The following is a 26,155-nucleotide window of genomic DNA, read 5'->3' as shown; positions in this document are numbered from 1 at the left end:
CAGCTAGAGGAAAAGTCAGGGGATCACCAAGTTCAGTAGGATTCATCCTCCCATGGATAAAAAACGAATTAACAAAAATCATAAATACTGAAGGTGAGAAAAGATACAGTAAAAGATTCTCGGTAAAAGTAAATCCAATCACTTACAGTCAGACACTGAGTCATTGATGAAGACTGTAGCCTTCCCAGGTTCTCCCAGGATGCCGTTCACTGGCATACGTAGGACAAGCTCAAAGCTCTCAGTCCCCTCCAGCTCTGGCTGTCCAAGGTCATCCAGAATGGTGACCCTGAATGTCTGCATGCTGACGCCCGGGGCAAAGTCCAGGTTACGACTGATGCCCACGTAGTCAGTACCGGCTGAAAGAAAGACAGAAAGCGGGACATGGGTCAGAAAAAATGACAACAATAAGACGTTGAGGAGACATTCAGAATGCTGGCAGATGATCTCATAGGTAAATTCAATCATTTCCAATAAATCACAAGAAACATTTGGCTATATGAGTGGGAACTTACCTTCTGCAGAGACAGGCTCGGCCTTGCGAGAGCGGACGGTGATGGTGCCGGTCTTGGACAGATCAGTTCCTGTCCTCAACACTTTGACCTCCACATATCCGTCACTCTCATCCACGTGATACTCAACCTCTCCAAAGTAAAACACTGGAGCTGGACAGCAAAGAAAGCAAAAGGTCAATTAAATGTAATTAAATTAGCAGTATTTGTTTATTCTTTTATAATCTGCAATATAGGTTCATGTGTTTGTGTTGCTTTGAAACTTAACTCAAACTCAGTATCAAACAGCTGATTGACACTTTTGTACCTGACAAATTCTGTTTTAATGCCCTTCAACCTCATATGACCCACCTTTGTAGCAGGGTTCGTATTTTCATCTTTGTTGCTATGCTTTATGTTTAGTGTTAATGTTACTCTTCTTTTGTTATGCGTGCACCTGTTGTAACATTGGACCTGGCAGCAGCCACCCGCAGTCTGACATAATTCATTTGTAAAGCCAGCAGCCAGACACAGAAGGTCAAACAGCGACAGCCCATTAGTCTGAAGTTAAACTGCAGGGAAGCGTGACCTTTCAACCTTTCCTGGCCTCTCATCCCACCTCATTGTTACCATTCTTCTGACAGAAACTGCTAAGTACTTTCAGTAAAAAAAGGATGCAGTTAGCACTGAAAAACAAGGCCTCGGTGTGTGTGTGTGTGTGTGTGTGTGTGTGTGTGTGTGTGTGTGTGTGTGTGTGTGTGTCTGTCTCACCATCTCACTATACCACATTCAGAGAAAGAGAGAAAGAAGCCCCCTAGACTGCTCAAAGGCTTGTTTGAACTGGCATTGTTTCCTGAGGCAGCAAAGTGGAGGCAGTCCAATGTGTATTTGACAGCTTCATCTCTCACAAACCCCCCTGTCAAGTCCAAAAAAACTGACAGAATAAAAGTTCTTCAGTCTCCATTTTAAGCTGCCACGCTCTCTCACTCGGCTCCTTTCTTATATTCTGGCATATAATCCAAAAATAGCACATGTATTATCACTTTTTTGTGTCATGATCAAACACTTAAGCAGTCCAGAGATATTTTTCTTTTCCTGAATATTACTTTACTGATATATGAACTTTCATATTTTATTTATATACTTTAACTGGGCCAGATAACAAAAGCTAAGCATAGTGTGTAACTAAGTGAACGAGAAAATTTACTGCAGTTACATTTTGACTCTCAACTTGACAGAATAAGTGACAGCCCAGGGCAACAATATCCAGCGAGTATCAAACATCAAGTGCAACCTGCGTCCTTTCTCTCCATCTAAAGACTTGTTTTTTCTCAATGCATCTATCTGTATTTCTTGCACGTTTTCCTCCCACACACTCAGCTTCACCTAACAGATGTAGCGCTGGTTTGTAATGCAAATAGTGTTTATAATATGTGTATTTGCACAATGGCAGAGTAAAAGGAAAATTAAAGGTTGTAGGTGGGAAAACACATGGATAAATGGACGAAATAGCCTGAGTAACAGTGCAGGAGCTGCTAAGTGTGTTTTCTGGATGATTGTTATTGCGCTAATGCTTGCCTCAACAATAGTAGCGGAATCATGTAGCGTATCTGTAAACAATACAAGCAATCTGGCACGCATTCCTTTTATGCTCAGACAGGAAGCTTCTGCTCAAGTGCTAATATACATGTCTGCCTTCACACATGTCCCGACTGTGCCCGGGGACTGCGAATTCTTGACAACACGAGAGGGAGTTGAGTGATGACTGATGAGTGAGAACTGCATCCTCTCTCCCCTCTGGGGCCACGCCTGTGGTTTAGCACTCTGAAGTGTGTGTGAGGGCTGGGGAAGGTGTAAAGCCAAATTGTGATAATTACCATGTGTGGGTGTCTGTAGCCATTTGTGTGTCACTGCGCCTTTAAATACAGTTTATAGAGCATTCTCAGCTGTCCTCTGAAGACGGGCCCCTGCTTTTAGAAGGAAGTGACTGGTGAGAGCTTATAAAATATTACCCTGGATCTTAAGGTGCTTTTCTTTATGTTATACATTTCCAATTGGTGTTCGGGTTAAGATTCGTAGATATAAGGGATCCAGCAAAAATTAAAAAGGTAGAAAAAACCCAAACATAATTCCGCTACATACATCATGTTTAGTTTTTCTGACTTTTCTCTAATCTTTGCTTTTTGTTGGGAAATACTGAACAGATTTACCTCTTCAGGTGTTTCAAACTTAATTGACTTGACTGGCTTACATATGCAACCTGTCACAAGGTGTTTGGAAGTAGCCACTGCTTCACTTTAAGAGTCACAGCCAAAAAAGGCTGGGAACCACAATCTAAGATGTTGGCAACCTTTTCATGCATCACATTTTGGAGACCAATTTGTTTCTTGTTTTGCTAGATGCCAATGTGCAAATTTTTGACTATTTCCATATTTTTGTTCTGTTTATAACAGTCCTAATTAAGGACATGGGGTGAAAGATGACATGTTTGTAAAACAGAAGCATTCATAACTAAAGTAATTTGGTTTAAGAATGAAATGTATTGCCATATAATGACAACAGGTGAAAGAAAATTCCTCCAGTTCTAAGTTCACTGCAATCTACCTGCTGAAGTGGAAACCCCCTCCACTTTTTATGTACGCTGAGGGCATAATGTACAAGCAAGCAATTCTCCTGCTTCGGGAGTGTGACCAACAGTAAGTCTGCCCTAATATTGAAATGAAGGTCTGGGTTTCCAAGAAATACTCTGAGCTAATCTACAATTCTACAAACTCAGCTGTGGCCATATGCACGCGGCTGGGAGAGCCTAAGCGCCCTCTCTCCTTGGCAGGGTACAAGGAGATGACAACACTCACTTTGAGTCTGAATGTGCAGCCATGCGGAGCGCAACACTCAGGGAGACAGGTACTGTAGAGTTTAATCTGATAAAGTACTAAATCTAGCAGACACCCCTGGGTCTTTTTTTCTGCTAAAGTGAGAGAAAGTGTGTGCGTGTGAGAGAGAGAGAGGGCTGGTAGTGGAGAAATAGATGGAAGGAGAACGACAGACTGAACTTGACTTTGACCTGGGGGAAGGAAAAATGGGGCTGGAGAGAGCACCAGCAGTCACACTTAAGAGTTTTACAAGTGCTTTTCTCACCCCTTACCTTTGATGCACAATTTGAAGTCCAACCTTAAATTGGCGCGTGCACACACACACACACACACACACACACACACACACACACACACACAAATGCACAGCAGACGCAGGCAACAACATACACAAGTACACAGAGAGAGTCGTAACTGTTGTTTCACTATTTTCCTTGGCGAGTTGAGTTGGTGCTAAAGTGAAGGAGGCTGCAGTTTGACTGCCTGGGTGCAGGTATTAGAGCACTGTCAGACGGTGCATTATCCTCCGGGAGGCTAAAAATGACACATCAGCTCTCTCTGGAGTTGGGCTTTCACAAACACATTTCCATTCCTTTGAACTCAGCACCACGACTGAAGTCTTCTGACAATTTACAATCAGACAGTGTGTCATGTTTCTTGTTAACTAGCCCCCAGATGCCCCCCCCCTCCCACACACACACACAATTTGGCACAATTGTTTACAGTCCTAAATGAGTTCTCAGTTGTAAGTTGTCATTGTTTTATTTATTCTGCAGTCTGGCATAACAAGCATGACAAGTCCTCCTTGACACTATTCTTTCTGATACAAACAATTTATGACAAAATGAAAGAGCTACTTAAAGGAAGACTGAGAGTCTTCTGAGAGAAAAATGTTAAAAAATGTTAATTTTAATATAATTTAAGATTTAATGTTAACCTGGACAGATACCCTACAAACAATGTGTTTCAGGCTAAAGAAACTTGTATTGATGACAACCAGAGCCTCTTTCTGTTGGTTACTGTATTATGTGATGCAATATTGTTTATTTCCTCTATATTGTCTATTTAGAGTAGTAGCTGTAATCAATCTGTTTTTACTATTTACGCCCTGATGAAGAGCCTGTGGGGTAAAACCAATTTTAACCAATGTGCCTGACTAAATAAAGGCTTTTAATATACCTCCTCTCCATGCTCTGCCTAACAGTGCCTGAAGAACTTTCTCTCTTTTTTCATGTATAGTTATTTTGGATGGCAGCTAAATGTAGACTCTCATTTCCCGCTACAATATATGACGAATGATACAGTCACTTTCTACTTAACAAGGTAAGAGATCACTCAAATAGAAAGGATGAAACAGTAAATTCAGAGGACAGACATGTTTATACATCTGGAGCATTATAGCCAGTGAAAACAAGTCATTTACACTCAGTTGGACTAGATGTAGGCCAATTAGATCTTCTTCACTTGTACATCCTTCTCAGAAGTCACCTTAAAGTGTTGGCTCGCACTGTGGTACTTAAAGTCTCACTCGGACTTCACAGGAAACCAGGGGAATTTTTACAGTTTGCATTTCTGTAGTTAGATGCCAGATGGGTGAGTGAACTTATAAGCCTGCACAATTAGAGCCGCAGTGTGCAGTATATAAGGACAGGAAAGACCTATATGGCACTTGTCAACCAGTTACATTGCTGGTATTTGACCCGAATGTATTACACCAGTGCCCCCACATCTCTAGGGGAAAAAAAGTATGACCTTTAGAGTAATAATAAATAATAACAAAAAACCTTGAGAAAAAACATTAAATCTCTCTAAGTCTATAAGGTAAATCAATGCAGAATAGTGAGGTGGTGGAGAACGCCGGTAGATTGAAATAGGTATTTCCCAGCAGGCTTGTCGCTCCCCAGACAAATCCTCTACACATTTCTCTGCCTTTCAGACAATGTAATCTACTTTGTCCATGCAATGCTGTAACAAAAAAGCAGACCAGGGACATGTGTGATAATGTAGTCCCTTTGGACTTCTGCGTGAGCCTTGACTATAATTAAAACCTGTTTGAATGACAGCGAGACAGGAGTTTGATTTCATCTGTCAGCTGCGGGTGCAGGGTCTACGCCAGGGTGTTTCCAACTCTCTCATGCAGCTCAAAACACCAGAATGGCTAGCAATGTGAATTCACACCCACACACTGTGTTTGCATGCGCCTGTATGTTTCCATATGCATGTGTTGTTTAACCTTAAAGCCATACCAGAAATAAATGAAATTTTCTCAGCCTCTCTTTGGAGAAGTTTTGCTCAAGTTCACTATGACCTATATTACATAACTGAGCAAGCACAGAAACAGACTAATTGCCTACTGACTGATGGACATACACACATTAGCAGCAGAGCATCAGTAAGCCTTACCATCATTCATATCTTCCAAGATGTTGACTCTGGCGGTGTGGTAGTGCATTCCCAGACGCCCCCCGACAGGGAGTGACAGAGTGACATTAAAGCTCTCTTCACCCTCGTACAGAGAGTCGTCGATGATCATCACACGACACTGCTTCTCCCTCTCACCCTTGTCGAAGCGAAGGATGCTGCCGTGCTCCTCCGGACGGGAGATGTAGTCGGAGTAAGACAGGACGGTGGTGGGAATCGTCCCTGAGGCAGAGCCTTCACAGGGACCAGCAAAAGGAGAAGTGAGGACAGTGACAGGACTTTAGGAAAAAATGAAAATATACCCCACATTTAGAATATCTAAATTATTCAAAGTGCATAATTAAAATGTATCATATTTGTAAAAGGCATCAGAAAGCTTGAGCCCTCAGAACATATAGACATACATATTTTCAGACAGCATCTTTTATTTTAGGAATACTTAGTGATCAGCTTTAAGTACATGTATTCCTATAATGGATCCACTGCATTTTAAGTAATAATTCTCATAGTCATATTTAGCTGAATATGATGTGAAAAGCACTGTGATGAAGTTTAGAAATTCACATCAGGTTAGCAAACAATACATTTTCCCTTTCAGTTAAATCAAAAACAGACTGTTAACGTAACCATTACACAATGGGAACAGACCACCCCCACAGGTTTTATCAAAATCAAACCTGTGGTTTAGCCATTGCAGCCTTTTGACATTTAACGATGGTGCCTTCATTAGGCTAATCAGTGTATGCATTATCCCTTCATGTATTTCATGGCATTTAACTGCATGAGGAGAATATACAGGCTAAATATGTACATTTTCCAGACATTGTCACCCCAACCACCTTCAAAAAAGTAAATGAAAGAAGTTTGAATTATCACAAAGACATTGGAGCTGTTGTGGAAGTTGTTCAGAAGCATGTTAGAGATTTGAATAAACTACTGTAAAACTTGGAATAGGCACCGGCTAACAGCTAATTGTGACACTGCTGAGCTTATGCTCATTTTAATTTTAATAATTTCCATCTATACCTCAAACACTTATCTATGTGAATATAGCATATGTGGTCAAAAATGGTTCAGTGAGCCTTAAATAATAACCATCTGTAATGAGCAATCTGACCAGCGAAGCAGCAGGCAGGCCACATTGATGGTAAATGGGCTAGTCCATACCCTGTTGTGTGTAGCAGACCACCATGAGCTCCTGGCTGATGTCTCCACTGCGGTGCACCGGGATGAAAAGCTCCCCAACATCTTCGTCCACTGAGTGGGTCTGCTCAGGGAAGAACACAGTCGACTCTGTTTGAAGGAGAAAAGAGAACGAGCGGAGGGAGTCAGAGGGAAAAAGAAAAGGGTAATGATATGTATAACAATCTGCAAAAATCCACAGTACATTAGGCCATCAAGGACTGGGCTTTTGTTCTGGCTCTGCATTAGTGAGCCGCAGCTGACATTTTTTTATTCAGATCTATTGAAGTGGTGGTCCTGCGGTGTGCTTATTCATATTCAAAAATAACTCTCCATCACAGTTTTCGGTTTGATGCAACCAGAGGTGCTCTTCAAAGAGACCCCTCCGGAAGTTTTTCTTACTGCCTGGTGTGTCACAGACAATTACACAAGAGAGCCTCTCAGAGTGAAACAGCTGGGAGTTTCACACATCGACTCCTCTATACACAGAGGGGTCAGCCGAACCATCTCTCTTATTTTCTTTCTCCACTCCTCTCTCTGTCTCTGAGAGGAGTCTGTGATCGAGAGAGAGACTTAGAGCCAGTGAAAGCATCATCTATCAAAGCGAAGAACTTACTGGCATTATAGAAACAATAAATGTTGGAGCTATTTTCCACAGACGCACGGGGACCAATAAAAATACTAACAGAGTGGACTGGGCTTCAGCTCGTCCCAGATCTTCTTGTGACTTTGTTCCCCCTGAATGATGGGGAACTTCAAGACACTTGTCGTTTGCTTGTGCAACAAAAACTTGCATTAAAATGGCAAGCGCCGGAGTGTGAAAAATCAGCGAAAAAACTGATTTGGATGTTTGACTCAACACCCAGCATAAAAAAGACATCAACACCTGAGATGACTCTTTGGGATGAAGTCTTCAACATAAGACAATCTTACGCACCGCAGGGGGTCAAACATTTCTCTTCTCTTACGGTAACTCTCCCTAAATCGCTCTCTCTCTCCTCTCAATCTTCTCCCCTCTCCTCCATTTCTCCTTTCTGTCGCTGCCCACAATCTGTCACTCCCCAGGGGGGTACAGGGACTCATAGCGGGGGATTAGGGTCCACTGCTTACCTATTACACACACACATACACACACACACACACACACACACACACACACACACGCACACTGCTATACCCTGATTTTCTTCTCTCTCTCCTCACAGTTCTTTCACATTGCACCTCACACTTTGCGCTTCTAGTGCCTCTAAATCCACCTGAGATTTAGAAAAGCTAATTTTCAAGATTTAGAAAAGCAAATTTTCACCAGGTTCACCTCCTGGAGGACAACACATAGTCATTTTAAAACATTCATGGGGAGAAAGAAAACACGTGCTTTCACAGAGGGTGTTAAAATAGTGAATACTCGCACCTGATCTTGCTATAGTCTTGCCAAAAAGTAAAACAAAATAAAAATATGTTTGAATTTTATGTCTATGCCTAGAACTTCTCCATTATTGATAATGTCATGAATATTCTATGGGTGCAGGGATATTTTCGTTGCTTCTACTATGTAGTTGTTGTTGTGATAGTTGCACATTTCACTCATTACCAGCTTTATGCCCATCAGCTAAACGCCTAAAATGTAACTGCAAATGTAAAAGAAAACAGCATATAGAGACGTACAGCTAATGGCACTGTCCACCTAAACACAGCACAACACCATGTCACCGTTCAAAGCAACAGCAGCCTCACAAGATGCAGCCCCTCGTTTGATGTGCCCCGCATTAGTCAAGAGATTTTACATCCTAACTGAGACAAAGCTCTTATAATTACACAAGGATGTGCTTGACTGCAGCTGGCCTTGCAATTTCAAGCAAAAAAAAAATTACAAGACACCAAACAGTTCTTCATCATTTAGTGGAATGACCTTGGCGCAAAATGCAGTCGAGTAAAAGCGTTACTGATGTATAGCGTCCTCGCTGCAGAGGAAGCAAGAAAGATATCACTGACAGTAGCAAGATGCTGGTACTGCTTGCAGCAAACAGTCAAACAGCAGGCTGCCACCTTCATCTTTAGTCAGCACTGTGCATGGATTATATATGAAAGAATGTCCTAAAGTTTTGCAGGAGGAAAGCTAGGCAATCACACCCTGTAATTAAACAGAGTTTGTGTCTGCTGCAGCACTGAAAGTGAGTGTACCACAGGCGAACGCACCACAGGACAAACCCTCTCGTCGATATTAATCAAAGCAGCAACAGGCTAATACAGAAGGGTGGTAGAGGGTACGCATTCTTACAACTAACAAAAAGCAAACAAAAAAGAAGAGCTCCAGGCATTCGTAAATACAAACAGAGACAGTCCATGCTGTTGGAACACACTCAGCTTGTTGTGCTCTCCTTAATTTTGGAACATTTTGGTTAAAGCTTAGCGATCCTCCTCTAAAGCTATTAGCCTAGCTGACATGTCCTCTGGGGAGGGAATCTCCAGGCTAACCAGAAGACCAGACAAAGCCAGTTTTCATCATTAGAGACAGAAGCTGTAGTACAGCTAACGCCACAAGCATAGCTTGAGCTTCACTTGCCCATTAGAGTACAGAGTGGCACATCTCTGTCACATTAGACAATCCCCGGAGATGACAGAAAACAAACCAGCCCCGGCCCTCCACACACACCATAATTAACCCACAGGGGAGGATAGATTGAGGAGGGAGAATGTGAGGGGGAGAGAGAGATCAAGACATAGTGAAAGACAGAGAACGAGAAGACAAATGACAGAGAGAGAGAGAGAGAGAGAGAGAGGGAGATGAGAGCAGCTGCTGTGTGCTACTATAATGGAAGCCTCAGTGTTTCCATCTTTGTTGCATATCTATAATTACTTAAAAGTTGTACTGAGGAGGGGAGTGACGCAGACAAAAAAAATGAACGTAAAAGCTGCAGAAGAGTAAATGTAACCGTGATGGAGCAGAGCAGCCAGTTTGTCGCACTACTCAATATTCCATTAACATTTCAATTTGCAGGCAAAGACACAAAGAAGAAGGAGAGTGAAAATGGTAGATTACAATCTATTTAAGAGAGAGAGCCAAAGACTGAAGTTTTTGTGTCTGTGTGTGTACGCAAGAGACACTCTCCATACTTAACCATTAGGGTTTGATCAATGTTCACCACCAAGAAGCAACTTTAGAAGAGAGGTACCCAAAACGAGGCTAGATTTGGTCCATTTAGAGTCTTTGATGTGGCCTGACGATAATAAATAAATACAAATAACTCTAATCATACAATTTTTTTGTGTTATTGGGTTTTAGACGGTAAGCTTTCTACTCAGTACCTTCTGGTGAGTGTAAAAACACAACACTGTCATCATCCCTATAATAAACCTCGACTGGCTGTCATGTCAAAACTGTATTTCTCCTCCTTGCCTGAGGACAGATTTGACATGACTTTATATCTACAGTAGACAATGTTTATATTGACAGTTCTTCCTTCTGTGTGCTCCAAGTTGACTGATACTTCACACAATAAATGTGATATGCGGTAAAGGGTTGTGTACTTTTCATCGCTTTGTAGCAGGAATACTTGAGTGGCAGCTAGGATTTTGGTGTGGTGTGCATTACAAAAAGCCTCACTGTAGCTGCAGTCATATTTGTCTGTTCAGGTGGGCAAAGCAAACAGTAAGCAGCAATACAACAGTGCAGAAATACTCTGTTACAAGTAAATGTAGTCATTAGGCAGAATGACCCATTTCAGAAATATATTATTGGACTGTAACTATGCATTAATGTGTAAGTACTACTTCAATGTTACAGGTGGTAAAGGTGGGGCTAATTGTAACTACTTCATATACTGCTGGGTAGCTTAATCCATAATATTACATCATAATTTATTAGTTGATTATATTTTGTATTAATCATTTGAATCAGCAAAGTAACTAAAGCTGTCAGATAAATGTAGTGGAGTAAAAAGTATAAAGTAGCATGAAATGGAAATTACCTCAAAATTGTCACCACCTCAATGGTCTAACCCTAAAAGTGTCTGTGTGTGCTGATATAATGTGTGCACGAGCAGTACTGACCGTCACTAGGATCCAGGATCTCAATTGTTGCTGTCGCAGGGAACTCCATCACTCCCATCACTGGCTCCGACAGCAAAATCTGGAAGGTTTCCACCTGCTCGTACTTCCCATCGGTCAGGATCCGAACCTGCCACGTGGCTCTGGTCTGTCCCGGGTTGAACTGGACCTGCCTCTGGGACTTACCCTTGAAATCCTCCTCCTTCTTTGCACTGCCATCCTGGGTGCCAATGCCTGAGAGATACAGACAGTGATAAATGTAAAAAGGGGAAAAGGAAGGGAGAGCAGGCCATATGAGTTTAAAAAAAAATAATAAGACAGACAGACAGACAGACAGAAGGGAGTAGAGACAAAACAAAGAAAGCGACCATGAAAGGGTGACAGGCAGGAGAGAGAAACAGATGAAAAACAGATTAGATATTCACACCCTTTAATGTTGTTCAGAGAGTGGTGAGAAAAAGAGTGTTGCGTCTATTTTTCTTCACTGATCACTTACAGAGCCTCAGGAATGTGTGAAATGAATTTGTGACTGAAACGTTTAAATAAGCATATTCCACCTTACTGAGATTGATTAGCTACCATGATTATTTCCCCAGGGTTAGCTGTGCAGGTGTGTGTGTCCCCTCCTTTTCTCTTCATATGCCTCTTTCATTAATAACAGGTCTTTCATGTGAATCCACTTTGCAACCATCCATCTAACATTCATGCTCATCGATACACCTTCTTCAAAGTAGGAGAGCTTACTGGTACCACTGGGTTTCCCATCAAACGCACATCAAGGAAACCCAGGTGGCATAAGCCATACAATAATGCACTACATTTGGAAACACGCTGTTCATATTCCTTTGTCTACATTCACGGTGCCTCACGAGAACAAGGTGAGCAGAGAGCCATGCCAGGTTGATGCATGTGACTGTAAATAAAAAAGGATTTGTTTTCTCCTTTTTCTCAAAAAGCCTGCACAAACAGAGAAGAAAAGGTGACAAACACATGCAGATGAGCCTGGATGGATTAGATCATACGCACTGTAAGATCTGAGAGGTGAGCATTGTATGCAAAAAAAAGAAAAAGAAAAGCTGTAAATTATCATACACGCAGGAATACAAACACTCATTCATGTTACTGTACCTGTGAGGACCTTCCGTGACTATATTCATCCACAAAAGCCGAGGCCAGTGTGGAGAAAAGGGATTGAAAGCCTCCAGATTTTTAGGAATGGTTTGTGCTGTTAAGCATAATTTTTTTTTTTGTTGCTATTTTTGTTTGTGCCAAGAGCAACTGGCCAAACGTACTGCAGAGTAAACTGCATTGGTGTGGGGTGTGACCATGGTAAAGTTTTCAGCCATACACCAAAACATCAATACTTCCTTTTTTTAATACTTCTCTCTAAACTCGCTGTTTTTGACCAATTTCAAGTCCAGAGAAACCAATTCAACTTTCACCGATGGTCACCACAGCCAACCGTAAGGTAATGCTGCATCTCACATTGGATCTGATCTGTAACCAGCAGCACATTAACTATAACGCCCTCATTCACTTCGTTTTTGACTGAACACCAAGGCATCGTTATCTCTCGACTTTCTCTGCTTTTTCTCAACAGGAACAGCTAATGATGCTGCCATTGCTCACTGCAGCTACACTAATACAACACACGCACACACAATCTACTTCTCTGGGGGCTGTTGAAAGTCTTTCTGGGAAAGACATGACTAATGGAAGTTCAGTCAGGACAACTCTTCACTGGTTCACTGCCTGAGTGGTCCTGTCAGCTTAACCTGGGTCAAGTGTTCTTAGATAAGGGTCGTACAAAGCTGGTTGGCACAAGTGGGTACATCAAAAATACGATACTTCATCATGAAATAGCATATCGAGCATCAGAAAGTGCAGTGAAAATACCATCTTTAGGCTGTGCCACCTGCATCAGAAATGTTTAAAAAACTCTCAGGGACGTACAGATAAACACAGGTATGCTGATGATTTCTATTGTCCAATCATGTACAGCAACTTTATTGCTAACTATTGCAACATTATTTTTACTTTCAACCTATAAACCGTGAGTCTCAATTTTAAAACAGCTAGATATCATCCTTACGATTTCAGTCCTGATTGATTCGGTGTCACCTGCAGTTGCTGGTGACAACGACATACACGTACACAAATCCCAGAATTTCATTCAACCTGACATGTACTGAAATATATATATCGTTGATATAAGGAAGGATTATAATATATAGGATTTCTTGTCTTTCTGTCCTGATGATGAGTTGATCCACATCAAATAGAAAAACACATATACATAAAAACCTCTCTTCAAGCGAGAGGAAGTGTGTAAAAGGGTTAGCCTCATTGCGCCACCCTTGCTGGACTCCCTGGAGGGAAGAGACACGCCCTGCCTGGGGTCGCACTGGGGTTCCTTCTCAGCAGGAGGAGATATACCCTCCTGAGGGCTTTTGATCTCTATGGTGCTGTTCCTCACAGCTACAGTCCCCGGTGTTTATGCCTCCACAACACACACACAAACTCACAGATTCAAGGAGTCGCTCACAAACACACACAAATTCTGTTTATAGCTGCAAACTTTCCTTTCTTTTGTTCTGAATTGTAGTTTATTTCACTATTGAAAGCAAATACTGCAATAAGCTGAGTTTGGCTGAATGTAAAATATACAATTCATCATAAAATGTGCGATTGCAGGTTCACTCTCATTATACCATAAAGGTCATTTCACATTAAGGCAGAGGAGGTGGAGATCTGTAGAAAAGAAGTTCAGGGGGGCAAAAGTTTCTGTTCTCTCCTGGTGAGATTAAATGATCTCTCTCTGAGCAACAATAATGAGGCTGGAATATATCCCACAGGAGATGATTAACCTGGCAAATGTACACCTTGTTAACAGTCCGCAATTTATCTCTCAGAGCAAGGACAGACCAGCAAAGGACAGTGCAGAGAGGGGGAAAGAGTCTTCAAGGAGTGAGCTTTGACTTCTGCAAGGAGTAAAAAAGATGAGAATTCAATTCCATCTTGTTTCCCCATGGGGTTCCTTACCCATGCAGCAAAGAAGAGAGGAAGAAGAGAGGAAAGGAAAGTAAATAAAATGAAATGAAATGTAAGGAAAGGAAAGGAAAGATGTGGAGAAGATGAGGACTTGAGAGTGGAGGGTTTCATGAGGGGAACAGAGCGAGAAGATGTGACAAAGCAAAGACAAAGATGGAGAGGAACCAGCAGAAATACACCACAATGGCAAAATAGAAGAAAGAGCGCAGAAAGAGAGGAGAGAAAAAGGTAGATATAAAACATATGACAAATAAAGAGTGGGTGGAGGAAGGATATAAGACACAGCCTATGGCACAGACCCAGGGCTATAAAGGCAGCAACAGAGCAGGGAAGAGAGATGGTGTCTTTGATGAGGAAAAGCAGGTTAGGAGCAACAGGACCAAACACTCTCCACGGCGAGATCAGGTGAAGAGAGATTATGGATGAAAAGAAAAGGAGGTGAGACAGGTTAAGTGGGTTAACAAGTCAGTGGGACAGTGTCACAGGAGACAGGAAAAAGTGACAGAACTCAATTAGAGACACAGCAGGTGAGGGAGAGGGCACACACCCATGAAGAATTAAGCTGAAGGTTGACACCTTAGCCGTGTTTGGATTTTTTTTTTTGTCTTTTTTCACAAGAAGTGAGAAAGTGGAGGTATAATCTTGAAAACAGTGGTAGAGGAATCCAATCTGATCCCCACGCTCTCCAGCCCCGTTCAGCCCGAGCTCTGCTTCGCGGGGGCATCTTTGAACCTTGATCTTATCTCTGCGTTCCTCCGTCTCTGATCCTCTCTACCTGCACGTCCTGTTGTGATGGAGCACGTGGAACAGCTCTCCTCCACCGTTGCCTGGCACCACAGCAGCTTTCATCAGCTAACCCGCACAACGGCAGCAAGCTTCTGACAACATCGCTGGGTGTCTTTCTCCCTGCTTTTCCATCCGACACACTCCCTGTCTAATCCCATGTAATCAATCAGCCTATCTGCACGTACAATGTCTACTTCTGCCAGGAATTCTGATGCAGCTTTTTATTTTTTCCCCCTTTTTTTCTTATTTTTCTATTCTTTTCATATTTACTGGATATTTTTTTCTGACATCAATTATCATTTCATTTACAGCTCTGGTTTTGAGGTGATTTTCCTCACTACAATCCCATATCCTCTTTTCCTCCATTAGTTAACATCACACACACACATACTTGCACATTAGTAAAAATGTTTTCAATTGTTCTGGTTTCACAGCATCTTAGATTTGAAATGAAACAACAACTCTGAGGTTAAAGTGCTGACTTTGAGGGTGTTCATATCCATATTGGCTAAACTCGCAGCCCTTTTTAGAGCTAAAACAAGTCATTTAATCAATTGGTCAATCCACAGAAAATTAATTGGCAACAATTTAGATTTTTTAAGCAAAAATTCCAAACATTTGCTGGTTGCAGCTTTTCAAATGTGAGGATTTGCTGATTATCTGTTCATATCATTGTAAATTGAATATGTTTGGATTTTATATGTCCTGTTGGCAAGACAAAACAAGCAACTGAATCATGTCATCAAATTGTGATGTGCATTTTTCTGACATTTTATCGACCAAACGTCAGCCAAGGAGGTAAAATAGTGTACGCACCAGTCAACTAACCTCAATCCGACTGATGATGTATTTCACTGCTGAAGACAGAAAACTCCCAAAACAAGGATTTGAAACCAAATATTATATGTGATTACTTTGTCAACGTTTATGATTGTTCAACTATTTTCTGTCCCCAAAACAATTTTGAGAGTTTTGAAGTTGCCTTTGTAGCTTTGATTCTGCTCTCAAAAGTTAACATCCTGTCTCAAAATGTGTTCCTGTTGTTTTGTCCATCCGCTGTAAATCAAAATTAAAGAAGGCAATGACACAATTGAGTCATATTTCAACTTGAGTACTATCAGCAGTATGTGTCAGCTTTAATAGCTTACCAGTCCCTTTGACCAACCTGTAATAGCCAGTCAAGTGCATCCTTTAAGCACACTGGAGACTGTGGCAAGAAGGAAACTCTCAAAAAAATCATTCAGGCTTGAGCCAAACACATGAAAGCTGAATGAGCACAGAGGAACACAGGTAGAGCCTCAACAGCACTGACTCCTAATGAGATATTTGCTGAACAGCGACACAAAGTACGTGCAACCGTAAAATGAGTTCAATTGACACAAAACATCAATCAAAGGTACCATTACTGTGACGGTATTGTATTGTATTGTATTACATTGCGTGGTGTTCGTGCCATTTTGTCCACCTCGAGCATGTCGCCACTCTGTTATTGGTTCATTGGCTCCATTCTTCTGTTCACCAGCCCAGCAAATTGAAATCCATGAAAGTTATTAGACTTTGATCAGTTTCTGTTTTTCATTCTGTGTTGTCCTAAACTAGATCATATTTCATCATCAGTACCTGAACAAATCCACACTGGACATACGGGTATATAGAAAAACGGACGTGAAAGCATACATATACATTTGAATTGGCTTATGAGACAAAATATTGTCGTCAAAGTGACTTAGCTTTGGTGCTGTGGAGTAAGATAATGTTTTTTTCTTAAAGTTGCAAGTAAATATTCCTTCTCTTTAACCTTCCTTCAAACCATGCACTTATGCATTAAATTGTCTAAGCTCATGTTGTGGCTACGTCGGCCTAACGTGAAAGCACTACTTTCACATTGATGCATTTCAGCACCTTGTCGACATACCACGTTAGACGTTCATTCAAAGAGAGGGCTTGAAAGCAAACGTGTGTGTATACGTGTTGTGTGTGTGGTCAGAGATAACCAGGTGCTCACACACCAACTGTGCAAAGAGATGAGAGTCAGAACGCGAGCTTTCATGTGTGCCCAAGAGATACACTCCAAACCTTCCCGAGAGGAATCACATACACAGACATCAGCGCGCGCACACACACACACACACACACACAGGTAGATAAGTCTTAAAGCTTACACAAACTGCTTCACTGTGAAGCTAACACCTGACCCAACGATTAACAGGGATCAGAATGATGATGAGAGGAGAAAAGAGTAAAAGCTGCTTACAGCTGCTGCTTCTCCCAGAGCGAACGAGCTGAAGCACGACACAGTAGGGATGGGAGGAGCGTTCGGGGACAAAATCAACATCATCCTTTTAACCTTCGAACCTGCACAAAACGCTCAGACATAAGCACATAAACATGCCGTGCTGTTGTTTCCAACAGAAAATCACCTCCATCTGCTGGTCAAAAAGCTTGTTAAAAACTCTGGCGATGATGTTTGTGTACCTGGATAGATTTGAGATTTGAGCAGTAAAGAGCCAACAGTGTGTTCTCTGCCCACTCTGTGTTTTGTACACTAACGAGTGCTGCAGCTGGCACGATGTTCTCTATATTTCTAAGTTCGCTGATGATTCACTTATTGTCAGTCGTCTAGACAGAGGCGTAATGTTCCTTGTGTCACTGTCAACTGCTGTGATGAGACATTTTACAGCCTAATGTGGCTAAAAGTTTAAGAGTAGCCACTTATCCACAACCTCAGGAAGGTGAACAACCACCTCAGATTGTGGATAAGAGCATTTCAAGAGCAAAACAGGTCTTATTTGGGACAAAATGTAACAGCAGCTTTGTATCTTCTCAGAAAATTGACAAAATTTCCCGTGAACAAGACTTTGATGGCCATGTTTCACAAAGTCTACAGCATGTCCCAAACCCACCTACACAAAACAACTTGACAAAGATGAACCGACACGTTGGCTCGCTTTGCTTCCCATCTACTGTCAAAGTTTTACTACACACTGCAAAACACAGCTGTAGAGACAACAGCCAATGACTAGCCAACCTCAAACGGGCACTTAAAAGAGCCAACAGGTGCCAGTCAAACTGTAAGGCGACGATTGACCGTACACTGCGTGTCAGAGCCCTGAGGAACCTCCAAGTCAACCAGATATAAACAGATCAACATTCATCCATGTTTACAGCTTCGCTTTACTCAGAGACAAGGAGATGACGGGGTGACAATTCTGTTAATTGTGGCGCTAATGGTGTCAATGATGTTATTTCATCAGTGACTTGATCTAACCTCAGTAATCTCACCAGTATTTATGCTCCTAGTCTTTGTGGATTTTGTTGTATCCACCTGGTCAGTGCAATGCATTTGTATTTTCTTTTTGACGTGTACTTGTGTTGATGCCGATTCCATGTCCTCGATGGGACGAATAAAGCTGAACTTTGAACATCATGGATTATGGCGAGTTGCTTCACAAGCAGTCTTGTAGCAAAAATACTTTCCTTGACATTATTTTCCTGCATGTGCTAGTAAATAAAGAGTTATATCTCTGCAAAGGACACCACACTGACCTTATAGCTATCTCATCTAGCCTCCTCAAGCTCATAACAAAAAACTATTTTTGCACACTATAAAATGGCTCAAGGCCACACAAAATTACTTTGGCTTAGAGGATAAATCTGTTTATAGTGTGTGTTGAAAGGAAATGTTGCAATTGCTTTTTTTTTTCAACTTTCAGAGATTATGTTGGGTCTGTGTATGTATATTGGAGAGCAGCACTCCAAGTGAATAGGAGGCACAAAAAGCTCTGCAGTGAAGAAAATGACAAAATTGTGTATACTACCAACCATCATACCAGCAAAAAAGTAGAAAAATAAGGTTCAGGTCGTGTGTTATTACCTGAATTCCCTAGCATTTTGACTTTATTTTTTGTGCTCCTTTTCTTTTATGCTTGTTACACAGAAAGAAGAATGCAGAACTAACAAAAACCTGACAGTATTGTAAAACAATGAAAGTTCAAATTAATGCTACAGAAAAGGAGACAGTAAGAGATTGTCAATCTGACAGACAGAAACAAGACTAAGAGGCTCCATTTTCATTTAGCGTGTTAGCATGCTAAAATGTACAACTGACAGTACAGCTGAGGATGATGGGAGTGTCATCAATTTGGACAAATTAAAATTTTGACCTGAAGATGGTGCTAGATTAAAAGTCAGGTCATCACTAAATTCATCTTGAGGGGGACATGAGTGTGTTTAGCAAATTTCATGGCAATCCATCCAATAGATGGCGCTAGAGGAAAGTCAGGGGATCACCAAAGTATTTAGGATTTATTGTCTGGGGACCGTGAATGTCTGCACCAAATGTTGTGGCAATCCATCCGGCAGCTGTTGTGATATTTCAGTCCGTACCAAAGTGGTGGACCGATCCACCGATTGACAGGCCGACATTGCCATCCCTAGAGCTACCCTGCTAGCGTGACTAAAAGCACAAAGCATGTCCTCTTGGATCAGAAAGAAGAGAGACAGGGAGACAATCAGACTAACCAATGAAGGAGGTCTCTCCCAGGTAGCCTCTCCGCCTGAGCACCACCTCCAGGAACTCATCCTCCTCGTCCACCACGTAGTACTCTTTCTCCAGAGAGATCCAGGCCCAGTCCAGACGGAACTGCTGTCCCTTGAGCTTGTTCCCACCTGGACAAAATACACAAGCACATAATACATTTTGTTACGCCTGACTGTAAACATGTTTTTCATCCCCTTTTTTTACCTACCTGAATAGACTGACTGTGTTGCTTCTTAAAATAACTCTGCAAGTGTGTCAACATACAGTTTATTATGTAAGATCTCTGTGGAAATACTGTATGCAGTGGGGTGGGTCTGTGCCTATTCATTTCTCTGATTTAACTACCAAATGCTCAATATTTTATAAAAACTGGAAAGCAAACTTTGAGGGGAATTTCTGTGACCCAAGGGGGCAATTACTGTAAAACTGTAATGAAGAAAAAGTGTTTTAATTATTTTCAATGTGCAGTCCAAATGTTCGCAAGACATCTGCTGTGGAATATTTACAGATTCATAAAATAAATTAAACTGCACAATACTTTGCTACATCTAACAGTCAATCTTTTCATGCACTCTATAATGAAATTCAAAATTTCCTTTGTCAAACTGTATTTACTTTTCTTATTGCTTGTGTAAAAATAACACATCATCCTAAGGATTTGAGCGTGCAAGCCAATCAGCGTTATTAAGGGAGGGTTTGCAGAGTGAATGGGTCTTGTTAGTGGTAGGCTAATAGAACTACTCAATAGCTGCCACTTCAACAAGCCGACAGGAAGGATGCTGCTTTGTCCATCCCACCTGCAGGGGAAAAGGATTGAGTTCTGCGATAATGAAAGGAAATTATGAGAGAACATTGTAAAACTGAAATAAAAGAGGTGGACGAGGGAGCTTTTTTTCTGCTTTTGTGTACTGATGTGAGTGCTAAATGTCTGTGTGTGTGTGTGTTTTGGTGGCAGAGGGAAATGCTGCGGTGGTGAAGGACTGCTCTGTTTGTGCAAACGTTATGTGTAAGCTGTCGGAAAGGAAATCTCACTCAGCTCTATTGAGAACTATTTCAAAGCTGTTTGTTCTTTCAAGTCATTTATGCCTCTTAAATGCTGGAGCAGAAAGGCTGTAAAAAGCACACGTAGCATAGCACTTCACCTCCATCATCAGGGAGGTCATAAATGGCAGTAGGGCAGCGTTGTTGTTCAAACGTCCTCGTGCAAAAACAGGTGGTGCTCCTCGGTAAGCCTGAACTCTAATAACAGATAAAATAAGAGTATTTCCCTATCACAATTAATAAAATATCTTAAATAGTATCACAAAGAGTGGAGATGATACCCTCCACCTCCACAACTAAGTACACCTGCAGGTTCAGCTCTCTCTAACATTGCATGCCAACGTGGTGCTAAAAAGCAGCAGAGGTGAAAAGTTCAGCACTTCTTGCTTGGCAGACATAGCTACAACATGCCGAGGTGAGCAGACAGCTAATATAATCAGAGCTCATGTATCCTCCAAAAAGCCTGTAGGCCAAGTTCAAGCTTCATTTAGCGAGTGCAAGTACAAAATCGCACACATTCACCCACACAAACACGCACAAGTCTGCAATTCCAACTTCACTGCAACCTTGACTTTCTTCCTAGCTCCCTGGTAGTAAATACAGCATAAGCTGTTTGAAATCCCAGTGTGTGCGTGTGTTTGTGTTTGTGTTTGTGCGTGCATGTTTGTGTGTGTGTGTGTGTGTGTACCCAGTCCTTCTGTGTGACCTCCCATTGAAGGTGATGGGCTGTGCACAGAGAATGGGGATCTGAATCAGTGGGCTTCAGACTGTCTCATTCCTCCAGCCTTTCAGAAGGATAAAAGACCTCTCATATGTGCTGACCATACCAAAAAAACAGCTTTGAAATCATCCTCAATAGAGCTAAATTCACTTTACAGCCTCTTTCAAAGGCTTTCTTAACAAAAACTCACCACAAAGGTTTTTTTTTTTTTGACCAATTAGGGATCACGGTTTCTGTGCAGAAGATTTCAAGGATCAGGACACTCTGAGAAATCTGCAGAGAAAAAAACTTTGATGCAACAGTTTTGATGCTGGCTTGTGATGTAGGATCTCCTTTTACGAAATAATCACTGACAGCTGTCGAGTCAGAAGAGAAGTTTTATGATCACAAAGAGTTAAAATTAAGAGGCATGTAACCTGGTCTGTATGATGCTCGTACTAAGCTTGCGACCCAAAGTGTGAACAAATTTGAACAACAAGCAAGCTAAACATATTTCTCAGATGTTAGAGGAGACCTAACCAAAGCCTTATGACGAAAGTGAATATTGGATTATTCCTCAGGTGGCCAGAAACACGACACTAAATGAAAGCTAATGTTGCTGCTTGCCTGCTGGATGACGGCAATTGTGTGCTAAAACTTAGGCCATAACATTTTTTTTAAGTAAATAATCTCTTTCAGTTTCTTTAGGGGGGAAAACTGTTTGATGTAACTTTTCAAAATGTCCTCCAGGGTAGTCTTGACAGAGACACTTTGGTGTACAATCAAAACTAAACGCTGCAGTGCAATTACAGATCAAATAAGATGAAGGCAGTTTTAAAATCAAAACAAAGGAAGTGCCACTTCTATTACCAATTCCTAATTCATAATTAAATTATTCCTTTAATTACATTTTTTTCAGACAAAGAGTAGCTCAGATCCCATAGTAACCCATGTCTCTCTTTTCTCTCCAACCTTCTCTTTCTAAACATATGTAGATCCTTGACCCCTAAAAGAAACCTTTCATGAAGGTACAATCATTTATTCAAAAGCACATCACAACAAGTGCTACCAACCTTCACATAGTCCCGAATATCTGCTCTGTTTCTGAACATGCTGCTGAGCACCAACCAAGATTCTCACACTTCGGGCTTAGGGAGAGGATCGAGTCTTTCAAGTCATAAAACTTGAGGCTATGTTAAGTCAAGAGAGTTAGTGTTAAAGTCGAAGTGGAGTGATTTTGTAAAGTAGAATCTGTTATCAAATTCTTGATCTGATTCTGACTTCAGTAAAGTCATATGACTTGCATGCCATGCAAGTTCTTTTCGAGTCTAGAAAACTAGAAAGACAAATAGTGGGTGCCTCGTAGATTAAAACAAAAACAAAGTGTTACAAAGTTTGACAGTATTTTATTTGTTTTCATTATGGTACTCATACTGTATAAGCAAGTACCACTTTAGGCTTTTCTTAGCATGTAGCGATAACCAGCGTTATTTCACCAACCAACCAAATTCCCATTATTTGTATTCTCTAGATTTGTAGCTCTGCTGTGATTGTAGGTTACTGTATGTCACTAAGTGAAGAGTGACCACTTGATGTTTTACACAATATGTTTAAACCTATTTCATTCTGTATGTTACATGTCTCCTTGGGCGTAACATCCACTAGGGACACGGGGGACATGGCCTTTTTCAAATACGATTTTGGTCCCATCCCCCTTTTTTTAATCCAGCAAAACGCTGTGGTAGCACTCCAGCGTGTCACCGATGTGCTTATTTTACATCAATTTGATGGCAAACTCCGCCCAGCTGATGCGACACCAGTGTACACCGGGATAGTCAAGTGGACCCACTCTTGTGCTGTGAGTCGCAGACAGTTTGTGACTCGAGTGGTAATGTTACTGGTAGAGTTTTACGACAGAAAAATTTAAACAACAACATCGCCAACAACAGCAAGTTTGATGAATTGATCTCGGTCATTGATTAATCTTAAAATGTAAAAGTTAGGTATGGATACATAAAGGTAAGCAGGCTTATCGTCCTATAAAAGCCATTCAATTAAAGACAAATGAGATGGTAGCTACACAATGTTTTTTAGTTTTATAAAGGAGTGAAAAAGGCATGCAATTTGAGTTACAGTGAGAGGGTATAATCATAGTGTACTCCTCATAATAAAGTACTAGATACTGGACTAAACAAAAGCTAACACATTAATTTACAGTGATCTTGATAAAACTATAGACAGTGTGTGACATATTTTGATTCATTATTTCTTTTATTTACCACTTTTATGCCACAATGATTGTGTGATAGCCATCTTTATCAAAATGTGTTGCTTTTAATGTAGCTTGGAATATGATAAAAGCATGTAGAAATGCACGAAAAGGTATTCATATTCTTTTTTTTCATGGGGAGGAACCACCTAACCCAGAACCCCGGTTTATTGTGCCCCCAGCACTTTTCCATGTTACACCCTTGCATGTCACAGAGCCACACAATTAATTTCATTAAAGAACTCAGACTGAAATTGACATAATACATTCTGTCAATGGCGACCACTAGGCATTTTTACTGACTTTTTACATTCAAAACAAATGTGAGATTAAGCTTTTAGCTTCAGTCAAATCAGAGCTTGCATGACTTTTTGAGTTTCAGCTGTGTGTGTGTGTGTGTGTGTGTGTGTGTGTCTGCATGTCTGAGACTTCACACCCAAAATCAAAGGAAATTTTTCACAGCAAGACGATGCCGTCTGCTGCTCTATTCTGCTGCTGGCAGTGTGGCCCTTCCCTCACTGTTACGTCTCCATCTGCCTTCTGTACTCCTTTGTATACGAGTCCCCAACTCCCAGTGCAACTGGCAACCAAACAGCTATATGCAACCAACAAACCCAAAGATCTCTGTCATCACGGAAAGTGAACACTGGACTAGGAAGTAATCGCTAAATCTGCTATTTATCCAGTTGGCATCATGTTCCTTTTTACAAAGTGCGTAGCATGTGAAGCGCTGCAACACTCTTTCCGCTAAAATACTACTACTACTAGACTACCAGTAATATTTCAGTAGTAATAGGAGCCCACGCACCATCCATCTGACAGAAGTGCCCCTCTACAAACATTTTGATGGTTGACAAAATACAAATATCTCACTCCCCTTCAGGATGTTTCAATGCCGTTTAGTGTGTCCTGACAGATGTGTGACAGTCACTGTACTAACATTGGGAGGCTTTGCATGTGTGCAACTAGTGGTAAAAAGGATCACACAGATTGTGATGGGTTCTGCACTCAGCTGCTCTTCTACAATACAAGGAGTGTGTGTGTGTGTGTGTCTGTGTGTGTGTGTGTGTGTGTGTGTGTGTGTGTGTGTGTGGCCATGCATACTGTATATCAGACTGAAAGGAAGTCATTTTACAGGTCTTTTAGTACCTTAATCCAGTGTCTGTGTGTGTTGTGTGTATTGTCAGTGTGTATCCCACCACAGATACACTTCGCCCAAGGCAATCGGCATGATAGTGGATAACTCCTGAGGGGTGGAGATATCAGTAGGCTGACCAGGAATTCATGGCCCTGGGCAAGTATTACACAAGTATTTAAAATGCTGCTCAACTTGAGAATGTGTGTGAGGTTTTTTTGTTGTTAATTTACCAGGATGGAGTACACTTTGACTGTCTGCACTGTCGCTTTACGTGTGTGTGTAATTATTTCCACTAGTCATGAGTCGCTTGATCAGTCACTTCACAGGATGTCAAACCAAATGCAAGGATGAATCTGGTGCTGCTGTCTATATCAGGGAGTATTATATACTGTATATGTGATTGTGCGTGTGTGCCTGTGGGCAACAGAGGAAGTGAAGGGCACATACGTCACCCCCCCGTCCCATCCTAAGGAGATGAAAGTTGCGTGCGACAGAATAACGTTTCCTCCCTAAATTCAACAGCCATCAGGCATGACTGTGCAGCAGAAACACCTTAAGCGACCATGCACATGAAACCAGAAGAAACTGACATTTGGGGCAAAGAATCCAAACTCCTTTGAAGTTCTTGTGATACACTTAATAACCATGAGGTTTTTCACTGATGTCTACAAAGACAGCTGTGTACGACCCTGGGCATAGCTTAAAGGGAGAAGGCTTGAGGACAAAGAAATGGTGGCTTCCTGGTGGTGTGTGTGTCTGCAGTTGTACAGTTGGGCGTGTGTGTATATACGTCTGTATCTGTGTTTAAGCGCCTGCATGTCAGATGAATAATAACACCTAAAAGCAATTGTTCTCCTGCTCATCACAGAGGCAGAACTCCAGAACAAGTCTCCCCATGCCACCAATATAATATTTAACAGAGGGATGAGTTTAATGTATCTCAGGACGGTTACTGGCACTCCTGAGAGCAAACTGTGTCGGAGCACAGATGATAAACTAGCTACTGAAATCTCTGGTTTTTACTTCCCACTTTTTCCCCCTGCTCTCATTTCCCTCCAAGATCTCCTTAAAACAAAATTTTCATTTTGCCAGAAAACGTTCATTTTTACTTCAGTGGCTTTCCTAATGTTTACTTTAAGATGTATGGTTTTTATTAGAAGGTTTCAAAATACAAATAATAAAGCAGAGCTCACAATGGCTCCCCAGTGTTGTGTACGATTATATTGCAATGTGAACAGAGTTGATATATCACTTTACAATAAAATATCACTTGCAGTGCTCACATTGCAGTGCTTATATGATTTAAATATAAATTAAGATCCACTAAAAATGAAATAGCAGGGAACAGAGATGGTAAGGATGAGATGCAAAGACAGTAAAACAGATTTTATGTGAGCTGGAATTGTCACTTTACTACAGTTTTATCTTATATAAAGATAATGACACGCTTTATAAGACGGAGGAAGGACAGGGTGAAACCTAGATGAAGAAAACTAACTGCTAAGATAAAAAAAAGAGTAAAGTTTCTGTATGATAAAAAGAAAAAGCGAGAAAAGAGAAAATCCAATGCCGATAATTGGGAGCAATGTATTTATATCGTCAAAAATGTAAATCACAAC

The 26,155-nt window shown here is 41.2% G+C and overlaps 1 protein-coding gene across 1 annotated transcript in view; it reads right to left on the bottom strand.

Moving 5' to 3' along the window:
- The window catches only part of frem2a (FRAS1 related extracellular matrix 2a), a 54,013-nt gene that overhangs the window by 13,977 nt on the left and 13,881 nt on the right, over positions 1 to 26,155 (bottom strand). The window contains exons 4-9 of the mRNA XM_070917238.1: positions 19,370 to 19,516; positions 11,015 to 11,245; positions 6,950 to 7,075; positions 5,765 to 6,016; positions 513 to 662; positions 147 to 356 (exon numbers count right to left, since the gene is read on the bottom strand). Coding sequence (XP_070773339.1) covers positions 147 to 356; positions 513 to 662; positions 5,765 to 6,016; positions 6,950 to 7,075; positions 11,015 to 11,245; positions 19,370 to 19,516 — 1,116 coding nt within the window. The remainder of the gene's footprint in view (positions 1 to 146; positions 357 to 512; positions 663 to 5,764; positions 6,017 to 6,949; positions 7,076 to 11,014; positions 11,246 to 19,369; positions 19,517 to 26,155) is intronic.

Source organism: Enoplosus armatus, chromosome 13 (assembly GCF_043641665.1).
Source record: "Enoplosus armatus isolate fEnoArm2 chromosome 13, fEnoArm2.hap1, whole genome shotgun sequence".
In the NCBI taxonomy this organism is placed as follows: Eukaryota; Metazoa; Chordata; class Actinopteri; order Centrarchiformes; family Enoplosidae; genus Enoplosus; species Enoplosus armatus.
Note: the sequence above shows the minus strand (reverse complement) of the source record. Positions and strands in the feature narration are given on the sequence as shown.